Source organism: Saccopteryx leptura, chromosome 3 (assembly GCF_036850995.1).
Source record: "Saccopteryx leptura isolate mSacLep1 chromosome 3, mSacLep1_pri_phased_curated, whole genome shotgun sequence".
Lineage (NCBI taxonomy): Eukaryota > Metazoa > Chordata > Mammalia > Chiroptera > Emballonuridae > Saccopteryx > Saccopteryx leptura.
Genome location: NC_089505.1, coordinates 228,109,761 through 228,125,409, shown reverse-complemented (window position 1 = coordinate 228,125,409; position 15,649 = coordinate 228,109,761). Strand labels below are relative to the sequence as shown.

The window sequence follows — 15,649 nt, the reverse complement described above, 5'->3', positions numbered from 1 at the left end:
CAACTTGTGTATAAGAGTACAGCCCGAGCTCCTTGGGGGGCAGGGTATGTGTTGGGTGGTGTAATACAGTGATTTTGAACCTAGCTCCACCTTATTTCTGCAGCTTTGAGCAAATGACCCCATTTCTCTTTGCCTTAGTGTCCCCACCTATAAAATGGAATTTAGAAACAGACGTGACTTCTTTGAGTTGTACGAAAATGAACCAGTGCGTTGTAATGAGTTTACAGTTGTGCCTAGCACAAATTAAGCCCTCAGTAATTGTTCACTTACTATCACCACCACCGTGGCTGTTATTAAGAGACGAAAGACAATCAAAATACCATTCAATTAGCAGACTAAGAAGTGATGAGGTCCTCGATCAGGTGCCAGATCAAATGGGTGCATTGCAAAGGTAATAGAGATAATGAGCCTATGGAATTTAGCGTCTACTCTTCCAAGGGTATGATTTAATTGGTCTGAGGTGGAGCTGGCATCTAGTGTGTTAGGTTCCCAGGAGATTCTAAGAGGCAGGCGGAGCTGAGAGTCATGGCCCTAATTGCAAGTCAGCGTGGAAGGAGGTCTACAGGGGACCCTGGGGTACTGGGGCAGTCTCTCCAGGCTAGAGGCAGAGAAGCACTTGACAGTTACTGACACGGAGGTTTGGATTCTCACTTGTATTAAAGAAATGAAAACACCTTGAGTTTGAAATTTATTTTAGAATCATGAGCAAAATATTGTAAGATGAGGTTTGCCCTGGGAAAAGGGCTAATAGGGGGACAGCCTTATACTCGCAGAGATTTAAGGAGTCAGGGTGAAGCTGCCACGCGGAGATGTGTTTAAACAAGTCATAACTGGGAGTGTGGGGATGAAGTTGTCATTATTACTTGGATTGTATGCCTTCCAGACAAGCTCCAAAGGCTAAGCAGTGGTGATATTTTATATGAGCCCCTCCTGAGACCTCTTACCTGGCCCCATGTGCCGGCTCGTCTTTCCCTCCACTCTCCCCTGTTTGTGCCCAGCCATGCCAAACAGATGCACTTCTGGAATAGAACCAACTAGAAGATAGGAGTGGCATCTGTTTTTTCACATTTGTTTCACCCAGCACCTGTCATAATGCCTGGCACAGAGCAGATTCCCGAGGAGCATTTGTTGAATGACTGCAAGAATAAATGGTCTGGGGCAGGGGTTGGGAATCTTTGGCTGAGAGAGCTGTGAACGCCACATATTTTAAAATGTAATTCCGTGAGAGCCATACAATGACCCGTGTACGTTAGGCATTATCCAATAAAAATTTGTCATTATCCGGAGGACAGCTGTGATTGGCTTCAGCCACCCGCAACCATGAACATGAGCGGTAGGAAATGAATGGATTGTAATACATGAGAATGTTTTATATTTTTAACATTATTAATTTTTTTTATTAAAGATTTGTCTGCAAGCCAGATGCAGCCATCAAAAGAGCCACATCTGGCTTCCCCCCAACCCCTGGTCTGGGGGAAGATTGATACACCCCTTCTAAAACCCCTTTCTGCCCCTGGGTCCAGTCCCTCTTCTCATTCAGGTTTCTTTACATTGAATTTTTTAAAAACCATGTAAGTAATGCATGTGTTGTACAGAGGACTGGGGAAAATGCAAAGTGCACAGAAAAAGCCCTATACCCTATGACTCACAAAAACTTGGTTGCATAGCATTTCTGTCTTGTTTCTGTGTGTGTGGGTGCATGCACTTGTAATTCGTTTTCGAGATGATGACCTAAAGCTTCCTGCTAGAACAGTGAGCATCTGTTTATTATTTTTTAATTATTTATTTACTCATTTTAGAGAGGAGGGGGGAGAGAGAGGAGGGGGAAGAAGCAGGAAGCATCAACTCCCAGATGTGCCTTGACCAGGCAAGCCCAGGGTTTTGAACCAGCAACTTCAGTGTTCCAGGTTGACACTTGATCCACTGCACCACCACAGGTCAGGCGTGAGCACCCTGTTTAGTATGAAGCATCTCTCAGAAGCACATTGCAGAGCTTCACGTCCCATGAGCGACTTTCAAGCCAGTGCCCGGAAACCCCCCTGAAGAGCAGCTGTGTTGCTGCTCTGCCGTGGAGCTGAGACACTGGACTACTTAGCATGCCAGTTCTCAGGCAGAAACATTGGTTCTCGATTCCCTTTTAAAGTTGTAGTTTCTCCATCTTCTTAGCAGTATACTTGTGCAGACTCAAAAAAATCCCAAAATTAATCACATAACCCAGGGGTCGGGAACCTGTGGCTCGCGAGCCAGATGTGGCTCTTTTGATGGCTGCATCTGGTTCACAGACAAATCTTTAATAAAAATAATAATAACGTTAAAAATATAAAACAGCCTGACCTGTGGTGGTGCAGTGGATAAAGTGTCGACCTGGAACACTGAGGTTGCTGGTTCAAAACCCTGCACTTGCCTGGTCAAGGCACATATGGGAGTTGATGCCTCCTGCTCCTTCCCCTTTCTCTCTCTCTCTCTCTCTCTCTCTCTCTCTCTCTCTCTCTCTCTTTCTCTCTCTCTCTCCCCTCTCTAAAATGAATAAATAAATAAAAATATATATATATATAAAACATTCTCACGTATTAAATCCATTCATTTCCTACTGCTCATGTTCATGGTTGAGGGTGGCTAGAGCCAGTCACAGCTGTCCTCCGGGACAACACCAAATTTTTATAGGATGATGGGTAACGTACACGGGTCATTGTATGGCTCTCACGGAATTACATTTTAAAATATGTGGCGTTCAGGCGCTGGGGATGGCTCCTTGGCCTCTGCCCCAGGCGCTAGAGTGGCTCTGGTCGCTGCCGAGCGACACCCCGGAGGGGCAGAGCATCGCCCCCTGGTGGGCAGAGCTTCGCCCCTGGTGGGCGTGCCGGGTGGATCCCGGCTGGGCGCATGCGGGAGTCTGTCTGACTGTCTCTCCCCGTTTCCAGCTTCAAAAAAAACCAAAAAAAAAAAAAAAAAAAAAAAATGTGGCGTTCATGGCTCTCTCAGCCAAAAGGTTCCTGACCCCTGACATAGCCTGTTATCACTCTGTTCTACCTCCAGTACTGATTTCCATTCTTACTTACGTACACAGTATTAACTTAGTATTTGGAAATCATTTTAAACATCCAGGAAAATTGCGAGACCCAAGGAACTCTCATATACACTGCATCCATATTGAGAAGTTTGGCCCCATGCTTTGCCCCTCTCTCAGTTCAAAAGATGGAGACATCGTGCCCCTTTAACCCTGAATATGTTAGTTTTTCTCCTGAGCAGACAGTCTCTTGCAGTAGCCACAGTAGTTATCAAAATCAAGGCATTAACATTTCAGTATTATCTAACTCACAATATATATTCAAATTTGGTAAATGTCCCAGTAATTATTTCTTAGAGCTGTTTGTTTGTTTGTTTGTTTTTCTGGAGTTCAACCCAAGATCACACGTAGCATTTAGGTGGTGTGTCTCATATGTCTCCTTCAGTTTAGCAGAGTTCCTTAGCCTTTGTCCTTCCGGACCAGACCCTGACATTTATGGAGAATGTCCCTCAGTTCGGGTTTATCTGATGTTTCCTCGTGGTCAGATTCAGGCTGTGAGTGACAAGAGCACGGCCACACTGCTGCTGTGTCCTGAGTACATCACATTAGGAGCAGGCTGCAGTGGACACGCGTCCCGATCCCAGTGATGTTTGCTTTGATCGTTTGGTTCCAGGGTGTCTGCCATGCTTTTCACTGTGAAGGTACTTGTTCCCTGTGTCATTCCTACTTGCCCCATCGCTAGAGGCTTTAAAGTAGGGGTCTCCAAACTTTTTACACAGGGGGCCAGTTCACTGTCCCTCAGACCATTGGAGGGCTGCCAAATACAGTGGTCCTCTCACTGACCACCAATGAAAGAGGTGCCCCTTCCAGAAGTGCAGTGGGGGCTGGATAAATGGCCTCAGCGGGCCGCATTGCGGCCCGCAGGCCGTAATTTGGGGATGCCTGCTTTAAAGTGATGTGAATGGCCTGTTTCTCACCCAGCTTTCACCCACTAGTTTTTGAAGGGACTGATGATTATTCACCTCCATCATTTCTTTTATTAGTTTCTGCTACTGAGATTTAGCTTTGGGGAATTCTAACTCAGACCTCCCGGTTTATGAATCTTAGTGTAGAGCCGAGTGGATTCTGTGGTCAAATCGGTGCATTGACAACCCTGAGAAAAAGATTATAGAGGAGAGAAACTAGGAAAACCAGTCTACACATAGTGCCCCTCGAGGAGAGAACAAAACAAACGGGAGAAGGCAACAACAGACCAAAGTTAAATTGGGCTTTAAAAACAAAAACTTGAATTTTTAGATTGAAAGCGCTCACTGGAATTCTACAAAGTACATGAAAATTGACATTTACCAAGACACAGCCTAGCAACCATTTGAATTGCAAAAAGTTAAATCTTTTTTCCTACAAACTCCTATGCAGGGACTGGGGAAAGCCAGTGCCTAGGGAACACAAATTAACCTCGGGGTTCTCTTTGGCCATTGTTACTGTCAGCAAACAGTGGGAAGAGGAGAACTTTGATAAGGAAAGATTTATCCGAGGAATATTTTTTCCGATCCGACTTGCAAAGTCCTCAAAAATGTTCCGCTGCTTAGAAAGACCTGAAACACACACCAGTTCCCTGGGATTTTATCTCCACTAGTACGCTAAGAGGCTCTTGACTGATTTTTGTGTCTTTTGTAGCCTGTAGCTAGCTCACTGCTTGGCTATCAGGAGCTCAGAAAGCACTTGTTAATAGGTTAATACTGGCCCTCGTCTCCTCATTTTCTTCTCTAGCCTACTGGCCTCCTGTGGCTCCTCACATGTGCCCAGCATACCGCCCCCTCAAAACCACTGCTTGTGGTCCTTCTGCCAGAATGCTCCCCCACCTGTCCACACACCTAGCTCCCCACTTCATTCAGATACGTACTTGCAAGTTCTTTCTCATTAAGGCCTTCCCTGGTCAACCTGTGTAACCTCTAACCCACACCCTCTTCACTTCTTATCTGCCTTGCCTGACTTACTTTTTCCCCTTAGCATATATTACTATTAAATATATTATTACATTACTTATTTAGTTTATTGTTTGTCTCTTCAGTTAGAATGTAAGTACCATGAGGATGGATATTTTTGTCGAAATAGATAAGATCTTCTAGTGCATTCACAAGACCCGGACCACTGCCTGACATAGTAGATACAACATTAATACTTATTCTTACTGTTGTTGTCAGTGTTTTCTTTATTTCGTTTTATTTTTTAAGTGAGAGGATGGAAGACAGAGAGACAGCCTCCTGCATGTGCCCCGACCAGGATCCACCAGGCAACCCCTGTCTGGGACCAGTGCTTCAACCGAGCTATCCTCAGCACCTGAGGCCAATGCTCGACCCAGTCAAGCTACTGGTTGTAAGAGGGGAAGACAGAGAGAAGGGGGAGAGGGAGGAGAAAACAAACAGATGCTCACTTCTCCTGTGTGCCCTGACCCAAGAATGAACCTGGGATGTTCGCACATCAGGCCAACACTCTATGCACTCCTTGGATTTGTGGTGGGCAACAGCTCAGAAATGTTATGCGTTAACAGGAAGCAGAGGCACCACCTGGTCAGCTACTTGGCTCTTCTCTCTAGATAATCATGAAATAATGGAAGTTAATTCAAAGTTTCAACATGCGTTTAGGAATGCGAGCAGTCTCTTTGGTTTGGGCCTGCATTATGAGCCCAGTGCCTTGCTCGTCTCTGCCTTTCCCTGTCTAGCCTGACGTAATTTCAATTAGGGCACCTCGGAATTTTCTTATCACACAGTTACATATTTTATTTTCTTGTGATGAAAACTTTTAAGATCTTTTTTCTTAGCAACTTTTAATATGCAAATAACATGTATGTTCCGCAGGGCCAGTTAGTTCAGCAGTTCAGCCATGTTTTCAGAGATGCAGATTCTATCCCTGTCTGCTTGGTCAGCCTCCAGCCTTTTGGCCGTGCAACTTGGTACCTGTGGCATATACAGTCTCCACATTTACCCAATAAATAGAAGTGTGGCTTTCCACTTCACTCAGTAGAGAAGAATTCTGTACAGGAGACATGTTCAAATTTCCTTCCCTTAATGGGACGACAGCATCAGTAAAGAGCTTACATTTTGCCTTTAAAGTAGTATCTCTTAGAGAGTGGTGGGTGTGTGTATACAGAGAGAGACTTGGGTGGGTTTTTTCCAATTTTAAGTTCCTGTTTGCCCCTGCTTCGATTACACATAAATCCTTTGACCTTATTTTCTACACTGGCCAACTGGCCAACTCCCTATGGAATATTCTGCTAATTTTAAGAGAGACATAGAGGTAATTTAGAGACAGTTGGCTAGAAAAAAGTTAGGAGTCCAGAGACTGTGGCATATGAGGAAAATAAAGAAAAGACCTCAGGGCCCTGACCGGTTGGCTCAGTGGTAGAGCGTCAGCCTGGCGTGCAGGAGTCACAGGTTCGATTCCCAGCCAGGGCACATAGGAGAAGCACCCATCTGCTTCTCCACCCCTCCCCCTCTCCTTCCTCTCTGTCTCTCTCTTCCCCTCCCACAGCCGAGGCTCCATTGGAGCAAAAGATGGCCCGGGCACTGAGGATGGCTCCATGGCCTCTGCCCCAGGCGCTAGAATGCCTCTGGTTGTGGCAGAGCGACCACCCCTGATGGGCAGAGCATCACCCCCTGGTGGGCGTGCCGGGTGGATCCCGGTCGGGCGCATGCGGGAGTCTGTCTGACTGCCTCCCCGTTTTCAGCTTCAGAAAAATACAAAATAATAATAATAATAATAATAATAATAAAAAGAAAAGACCTCAGGGAATAAAGTTTCCATCTTTCAGTAGTTGATGAGTTCGTACTAGGTAGGAGTAGTTATGAAAGTGATGTGCCGGTATATGGGGACAGGAAGGAGACAGCTAAGGAACTGAAGTAAGAATTTTCTAGAAGCTGGAATGGATTTCATACACGGAAAGTTGTTCTCTGAGCAGTGAATCTGATTATCTCTAAAAAGAAGGACAGATACAACACCAGAAGTTCTGTTGTTGTATGGGGGGAGAACACTGTCATTTATTTTTAATCTGGAAACATTAGGAAGTTTACCGAATGGAATATGGAGGACCAGCGCAGTTCACCTGAGTCCTGCTACATGGATTTACAGGTCACTTAGTTTTACCCAAATGAACCCAAAGGAAATGTACAAAGAGCTTCCAGAGGGGGTAGAGCAGGGGCACAAAGAAAACTAGATAGAAGGTGACAGAGGAAAATCTGACTTTGGGTGATGGGTATGCAACATAATTGAATGACAAGATAACCTGGACATGTTTTCTTTAAATATATGTACCCTGATTTATTGATGTGACCCCATTAAAATAAAATTTTATTTATTAAAAAAAAAAAGAGCTTCCAGAGATTCCTGCAACAAACCTTAAAATGAAAACAGCAATAACAGTACAAACCAAAAAGAACATAGCAAACTTGACAGTTTTTATTGATTTGCATTGCATGATCAAAAACCTTTAGAGGCTCTGGCCGGTTGGCTCAGCAGTAGAGCGTCGGCCTGGCGTGCGGGGACCCAGGTTCGATTCCCGGCCAGGGCACATAGGAGAAGCGCCCATTTGCTTCTCCACCCCCACCCCCTCCTTCCTCTCTGTCTCTCTCTTCCCCTCCCGCAGCCAAGGCTCCATTGGAGCAAAGATGGCCCGGGCGCTGGGGATGGCTCCTTGGCCTCTGCCCCAGGCGCTAGAGTGGCTCTGGTCACAGCAGAGCGATGCCCCGGAGGGGCAGAGCATTGCCCCTTGGTGGGCAGAGCGTCGCCCCTGGTGGGCGTGCCGGGTGGATCCCAGTCGGGCGCATGCGGGAGTCTGTCTGACTGTCTCTCCCCGTTTCCAGCTTCGGAAAAATACAAAATAAATAAATAAATAAAAAATAAAAACCTTTAGAGACCCCTGGTCTAGCTGATGATGTATCCCAGACACAAGAACCGAAGCAACACTGAACGTTGCAGTGGAGCCTGAAAACCCTCGGAAATGCTAGTCCTCTAACAGTCCAGCATTCTCAGCAACCTGCGGGAAACTGGTCCCCTTCTGGCCTCTGACCACTCAGACCCTGCCCTTCTCCTGTGTGCATTACAATGCTGGGAGGGGGCTGATGTTCTAGAAACAGTTCCAGTTTCCTTTCTTACCCCAAGCTCTGCATTTAGGCACAGAGTCTTGAAAACAGTTCTGGTCGCCAAAAAGAAGGTTACCTCTATCAGTAAATGGACAGTTGAGTGGAGATAGGACAGATTTTGTAAATCTAGAAAACCGGGTATAGTTAGAGATCCAGTGAAACTCCAGATATGTTTCCTAGGCAGGCTGCTGATTGGCCTGTGACTGCTTTGTCAGCTGCGCCACAAAGGTCAGGCTCATCTCTGCCTGAGCTACACAGCCTATCCTGATCTCTGAAAGCAGGATCGGGAAGAAAAGAGAATCGTGAGGAAACATAGGAGTCAGGAGGCTTTGTGAGGGCTGCACATAAACTGCCGAGAAGCAGCGGGAGGAGACCTTGGTCTGAGGTGGAGTGAGCGCTGTTGGCTTTACTTTGAGCTGGAAAGTCAGCCCTGAGCATTTGGAGAGAGGGATACATTGCTTCCTCAGAGTGGGAGTTTAAAGAACTCTGGCTTGCACCAACTCTAAAAACATAGTGAAGTAGACGTGAAACACTTGAACTAGAAGTTGGGTGTGAGACAGAAGGACTTAGGTCCAAGATGGCTCGGAATGCTGTTTGGGGCAGGCTGGCTTCGGCTTCCGTGCTGAGTGAAGCCTGTGCCTCTGCTTGTGCGTGTTTTCTTTACTGGGGTTTTCCACTGGGACGTGGAGAGTGGTCCCCAGCACTACTGCCCCGGGCCTGAGATTGTGCTGTGGGCATCTTTCCCCTGAAGGCAGCTGAGAGAAAAAGAGCAGGAACTTTTATTGGGGGGTCACCTCTCCTCCAAGGAGTGCCTTTCCTGAATCAGCCCAGCCACTCTGGCTTGTCAGCCCAGGCCACACTTCAGAGACTGACCAAGAAGTTGACCTTCCTTGATCTGGGAACCAGGCTTCTGCCAGTCCATTATCTGGACAGTGATGCCACCTACTGGGAACCAGTAATAGCATGTAAATGAGGATACCTGTATCCCCCCCCCCCTTTTTCTTCAGAGGTAGAGTGACAAAGGAAGGGAGATGAAAAGCATGGACTCATAGTTGTGGCACTTTAGTTGTCCTTTGATTGCTTCTGGTACCTGCCTTGATGGGGGGCGGGGGAGTAACCCCTTGCTCAAGTCAGTGGCTTTGGGATCATGTTCAAGGTCCCATGCTCAAGCTCGCCAACCCATGCTCAAGCCGGCAACCTCTGGGTTTCAAACCTGGGACCTCGGTGTCCCAGGTCAACACCAGTCACTGTGCCACACCAGTCAGACACCTACATTTTCAACTGTAACATTATTCTCCTGCCTTGTCCTTAACTCTGCCCCTCAGTAGTGTTCACTACCCCCTGATGAGGCCAACTCAACAGCACACACAGTCAAGATTTCCTAATACTATTATTTTTAAATGGCTATATATGATATATATCTCTCTCAAATCATTACACTGTACATTCTAAATATATTACAATTTTATTTGTCAATTATGCTTAAGTAAAACAAAACAACCTTTTAATTAAAAGAGTTGGCTATAAGTGATGTAAGCAAAAAAATGCAAGGAAGAAAAAACAAAAACATGCTCAAGGAGTGTGAATGAACATACCAAATGGATAATAGTGACTGTGTTAGGCTGCTGTGATTGTGTTTCCTAACGCTTTATAACAGTTTCTGTTTGTGCCTTAGAAAATTTGTGTTCATCATAAGTATACATTTTAAGTAGATAATTAAAGTTGGAAAATACGGAAAGGGAGACAGAACAAAATCATAGTTCCACCACTCAAATGTATCTACTGTTTTACATTTTAGTGTGCCTCTGTTTGTTTATTTATTTATTTGTAATCATGAAGTTTATGTATTATTTTTTTCTTGTAATCATTCTGTAATTCTGAGCTCGCTAAGGGGAGGTGATAGTTGGTCAAGGCCAAGGACCTACAGGGCCCAGCCAGGTGTCAGCGCCACCTACTGGTTGTAGTTCTGAATGGTCTGAATTCTGACTCGGGTACGTCTGGGAGCCAGAGTCCTGGGTTCTGGGCCTCGCTCCCCACTCCACCTGTCAGCTCTGCCTCGCCTACTGAAAACGGAGCACGGCTCCTGTCCACACACAGATACCTACGAGATATACAGATTGGAGTTTGCATTATGAGCTCCAGATGGGTACCATAGAAAGGAAAAAAGGGCTGTGGAATCTATGAAATGAAAATTTCAAACCATAAGACAGCAGGTTGGGGCTCCGGCCCTTGGGCTGCCTTCAAATCATCTTTTTTTTTACAAATCTATTTTTTAAATAAATATCTTCTCTACTTGTAACTCATTTACCTTATTAAAAATGTTTACCTCAAAAATAAATATTTGTCTGTTCTCCCACTCTGACCGAGATGTTTTGATCAGGCTCTTGGGGAGGCCAACAGAACAAGAAAAAAGGGTAATGTGAATACAGTTCTGCCATTTGCCTCTGTGTCCCGCATTAAGTCGCTCGGTCTTTCTGAGCTTAGTTTCTTCATCCTGCAGACGGCAATAATCACAGCTTCTTTGCTAGGTTACAATAAGGACTAGACAGTTTGCCTAGCCCTTTGCTTGTAGTATAGGATAAATTACAGCTGCTTTTATAAGAAAGACCCTATTGTTACGTTAGATTACTTTAAAGCATTTAAAAATTAATTCAGTTTACCAATCCTAAAATGCACGGGCTTTTCCCATTTTAACATTTCTGAAATGAGGATATGTCAGTGATATGCTGGGGGTTTTCTTTCTTAATAGTTACATAAAATACGGCAGGTAGTCCTTACAATGGCGGTTATTTTCAGTGAAACGGGGTAATGAGGTCATCAGAGTAACGTGCTACTGGGCAGGTGCTCCGAGTGCGTGGGGTTGCATCTGTACAGTCTGACCGTGACAGCTGGTCATGCAGAGGACTCCTGGTGGGTTGTTCTGAAGAGGATATGTTAGAGGGTGGGTATAATCCCTCCTCTGCCTGTGCTCGTTCTTTTCTGCTGTGTAGTCGGCCACTTCCTCTCAGGGCTGTGTGAGGATGAATGGGACGTGACATGGAAAATACCTGGCACACATTCGACTCAGTAAATAACAGCTGACTTGACTCTCCATCTCCTTGGCAACGGTCCCTAGTCTTTTCCCCTCTGTCTTTCAGTCTAATAAAGTTCCTGTTGTTCAGCATCCGCATCACATGCACCCGTTGACGCCCCTCATCACCTACAGCAACGACCACTTTTCTCCTGGCTCCCCTCCCACACACCTCTCCCCAGAGATCGATCCAAAGACAGGTAAGTCTGCTGCTGCTCGGTGGCCCCGTGCAGAGCTCCGAGAGGCGAGGATGGGCCAGGCTCTTAGGGAGCACCTGTTTGACCTGGGTTCAAATCATGACTCCCACTCTCAGTTGTCTGTAGCCTTAACTACTAATGTTATCCTCTTTGGTTTTTTCATCTGTACCTTACCTTTATATACCTTCTATACCGTGGGGGTTTTGTCAGGATGAATGGAGACTAAATGAGATAGTACACAGGACCTGGCTCTTCAGTAAGCATTTGGTATTTCCCTGTCTGTATCTTTTACTTTAGAATCTCTTAACAATTTGGGAGTGGAGCAAGTTGGCAGGGAAGAAAATCTTATTTTTTGTTAACTTGGAAGTCTCACATACTACAGGCTGGGCCTCCCTAAGCCAAGAACTTGACCCTAAACTGAACATTTCCTATAGAATAATCAAGACTAACAGGCTCTGAAGCAGCGAGGCTGGGTTGGCTTTTTTATTTTTTTAAACTTGTTCACCAGACCTGTCTAATCTCAGGGAGTCACAGTCTTCACAATAAAATTCCCAGAGTTATCGTGGCTCGAAGTATTTTGGGAGTGCCTCTTTAGAAGACGGTTACTACAAGTTGCAGATAATAAGGACAAAAGTGGGCTTGGAATCCAAAGTTTGTGTCTCCATAGATGAGGCAGGTTTTCTAGAGAAGCAGTTAGCTAATGGCGGTATATCCTGGGTCTGTCAGTCCAGAACTTCCTGTCCCGCTCTTGGATACTAACTCCTGTATAAGCAGCTGGAAGTTAATCCTGCCAACAGAAATGGGATCCATGTAGCCAGAGAGACTCTACATTAGTCCTGCCATATGTCCCTGACCAACTGGCCAGCGGAGCTAGGGAGGTGACAGAGGGCAAGGATAATGAAAGGGTCTTCCAAGCTCCAGAGCTCCTGGGGATATAGGGCAGGCAACCTCCCAAATGTTACTTGAAAGTGTTAAAATAGGGCCAGGGAACAGTCTGACACGTCTCTCTTTGAAAGCAGGAATTCCCCGGCCCCCTCACCCATCTGAACTGTCTCCGTATTACCCACTGTCTCCTGGAGCCGTGGGACAAATCCCCCACCCCCTCGGCTGGCTCGTCCCACAGTAAGGAAACTTGGAGCCTTTCTTACCCTCTTCCTTCCTCGCGCTGAGTTCTGCCTGCTGTGCCCCCAGGGGTTCCCTCTCACCCAAGCCCAGGGGTTAGACCCCACCACCACCACCAGCTTCCTCCCAATCCTTATGTCCTACTTCCTGTCCTTTATTTTTCATTCTTTCTTCCCAGTCCTTTCCGTCCCTGTCCTGAACACTCATTTTAGCCAAAGTGCTGACCCGGTTCCCTCTTCCTGACCCTACAGGCAAGGGCAGCCCATGTACTCCCTTCCTCCCGGCGGCTTCCGGCACCCCTACCCTGCCCTCGCCATGAACGCCTCGATGTCCAGGTAAGTCTGGGAACCGACTATGAGCACGAAATGGCAGTGCAGGAGTGGCTGTCCACTAGTGTCCTTGCCATTTCTGACCATGAAACAACTTTCTCTTGGCAGTGAACAAGGAGGCCGGGGCTCACCTTTCTCTCACTTCCCTTTGGGAGGCCCGTGCCCCATGGTAGGAGGGTGCTCACACTCACAGGATCACTCTTTGCCAAGCTCGCTGAGAGAAGAATTTCAAAGCCCTAGCACTCAACCGTCTGCTCATGCCTACCCCCCACCCACTCCCACTCCCACTCCCACACAAAAACGGGCTGGGCTTTGTGGCACTGAACCTTTTTCCCGCCCTACCTAATTCTGATATGTCTGGCCTGGACATACTCTGAGCATCACTTCTTAGGGGTTCTGTAGCTTTCCCCGGGCCCGCCACTGGACCCTGTGGTATTGCTTCTGGCCTGTTTTACTTACTTGCATTACCTGCCTTGCCTTTGAGTTTGAAAGCTCTGTGAATCTCAGTATTTCTGGTGAAAACCCCTTTTCAGCCTGATTAATGGAGATGATTTTATGACCCACTTTTTATTGAAGTAAAACAGAGAAACATAATAGTACATACATCTTAGGTGTGCAACTCATTGAATTTTTGCAATTGTACAAATACATCTATGGACGAATAAAAGGGGTTCTGTGGAAAGTCTGCTAACACTTTTTTGAGTGCAGAGACGGGGAGAAGATTGATTTTTCTGAAATGATGTCAGGAGGGGAGTGAACAGGGTTTCTGCGCAGGGGCCGGCTCTCTCTGACAGTGCTGCCTCCAGTGACGAAGGAAAGGCAGCCACACAAGCCCTGGCTTTCCCGTTGTGTACCCTGGTCCCTGACATGTGACACATTTTATGTGTTTCCTCCTACCCGTTTCTAGTGCCAGAAATAGGAACTCTGTGCGTTCGTAGGGGAAGGGGAGGCTAGTTGGGTGTTTCCCAAACCTGGTTCTGTCCAGCAAGGCATTCCTCAGACTGCCCTGGCAGAGGAGTTTACTTCTCTGCACTAAAGCCAGGGAGCCACTCACATCTCTGCCGGGTGATAAGCATTCAGCCTGACTCCCTCTTTTGTCCTTTTAACCTGGTCCACAGCCTGGTTTCCAGTCGGTTCTCCCCTCACATGGTGGCTCCGGCCCATCCGGGTCTGCCCACCTCAGGGATTCCCCACCCCGCCATCGTCTCCCCCATCGTCAAGCAGGAACCAGCACCCCCCAGCCTGAGCCCAGCCGTGAGCGCGTGAGTAACTGGCGGCCTAGACTGGGGTGGCTGGTCTCTGGCAGCAGCATTTATTTTCTCTCCCGGCGGCATTCAGGCGCAGCCCGTCAGCCTCTCAGCCGATCCTCCCTGGGGGCTGTTCCCTTTGACTCTCGGGAACTCGTACATCTTTTCTCACATTAAAAAAAAAAGTGTTACAATTAGGATTTAAAGCTGCAAGAGAATCAGAGAAAGCCTTTGGCTTCCTCCCTCCATAATGTACATGAAATCGTGAGGCCCAGAGAGGGAGTGTCCTCACAGCCACCTGGCTGACTGGCGGCAGAGCTGAGACCAGGCCTAGACCGTGAGGGCAGGACAGCCAGCCCGAGCCTCAGGGCCCAGGAGAGGCCACCACTTGCTTCCTCCCAGAGCACCCTGTCCCCTTCCTCGTACCACCTGTGGCCACTGCATCCCCGCCGCTGCTCTCGCCCTCTGCACTTCACCAGGAAATGGCGCCTTCACAGAGGGGGCCTAGCTGGCACAGAGGGCCGGCACTCCCGGCAGAGATGCCCGGGCCGAGGGGGCCCAGCCGCTTGGCTGTACACCGGGCAGCTCCTCTTCTGTCCCCAGAGCAACGGGCTCTTAGTCACAGTGAGAGGCAGGGTCTGGTGAGTTGGGTGACAGCTGACACATGCTGACCTACTTCCCAGGAAATCACCAGTGACGGTGAAAAAGGAGGAAGAAAAGAAACCCCACGTGAAGAAGCCTCTCAATGCCTTCATGTTGTATATGAAGGAGATGAGGGCCAAGGTGGTGGCCGAGTGTACTCTGAAAGAAAGTGCGGCCATTAACCAAATCCTGGGGAGGAAGGTAAGACCCGCCGTTAGCCCCGGGCTGTGTGGTCCCCGTCCGCTGCATTCATTGCTCCCTGTCGTCTCTGACCCTCTCCCACAGTGGCACAACCTGTCCCGAGAGGAACAGGCCAAGTACTACGAACTGGCCCGGAAGGAGCGACAGCTTCACTCCCAGCTCTACCCGACCTGGTCAGCCCGGGACAATTACGTAAGTGCCCACTCAGACCCCAAGACCAGCATCTGCACGAGGAAGTGGAGAGAGGGAAGTTGATAGCACAGAGGACTCTTCAGGCCAGGGAGAAGAGTGTATTTCTCTAGAAATAATGAAGGTATTTCAACTGTCAGGAGGTCGGCAAGGACATGGGTTTGGTGTCCTGACAACAGGCTTAAATTTGCGCCCCTTCCATCTGACTGACTCAGTCTTCGACTCCCAGCTTCGGGGAGCAGTGTGAGTGTGTGCCTGCTCTGGTGGTAGAATGTCTCTGGCCAGGGGTTCCTGACCTGGGGCTTGGACCTAGTGCCTGAGCTTCAGGGCACGGCCAGTGATTCCCTGAGACTAGGCAGGTTTCTGTGTTTTCTTATTTGCTTTTGTCTAGTAAGAGGGTTCATAGGTGCGCTAGATTTTTCAGTGGAACCTAAGACCACTCCGAAAAAGATCAAGAACCCGTGTTCTAGGGAGGAGAGATGAAAGCACTAACCTGGGGTGCAGCGA

General features: G+C 47.5%; 1 protein-coding gene across 1 annotated transcript in view; it reads left to right on the top strand.

The window, feature by feature from the left end:
* Positions 1–15,649, top strand: part of TCF7L1 (transcription factor 7 like 1) — a 169,514-nt gene that overhangs the window by 150,337 nt on the left and 3,528 nt on the right. Inside the window, exons 5-10 of the mRNA XM_066377805.1 lie at positions 11,283–11,415; positions 12,432–12,534; positions 12,786–12,869; positions 13,982–14,125; positions 14,794–14,953; positions 15,038–15,145. Of these exons, the coding sequence (XP_066233902.1) occupies positions 11,283–11,415; positions 12,432–12,534; positions 12,786–12,869; positions 13,982–14,125; positions 14,794–14,953; positions 15,038–15,145 (732 nt within the window). The remainder of the gene's footprint in view (positions 1–11,282; positions 11,416–12,431; positions 12,535–12,785; positions 12,870–13,981; positions 14,126–14,793; positions 14,954–15,037; positions 15,146–15,649) is intronic.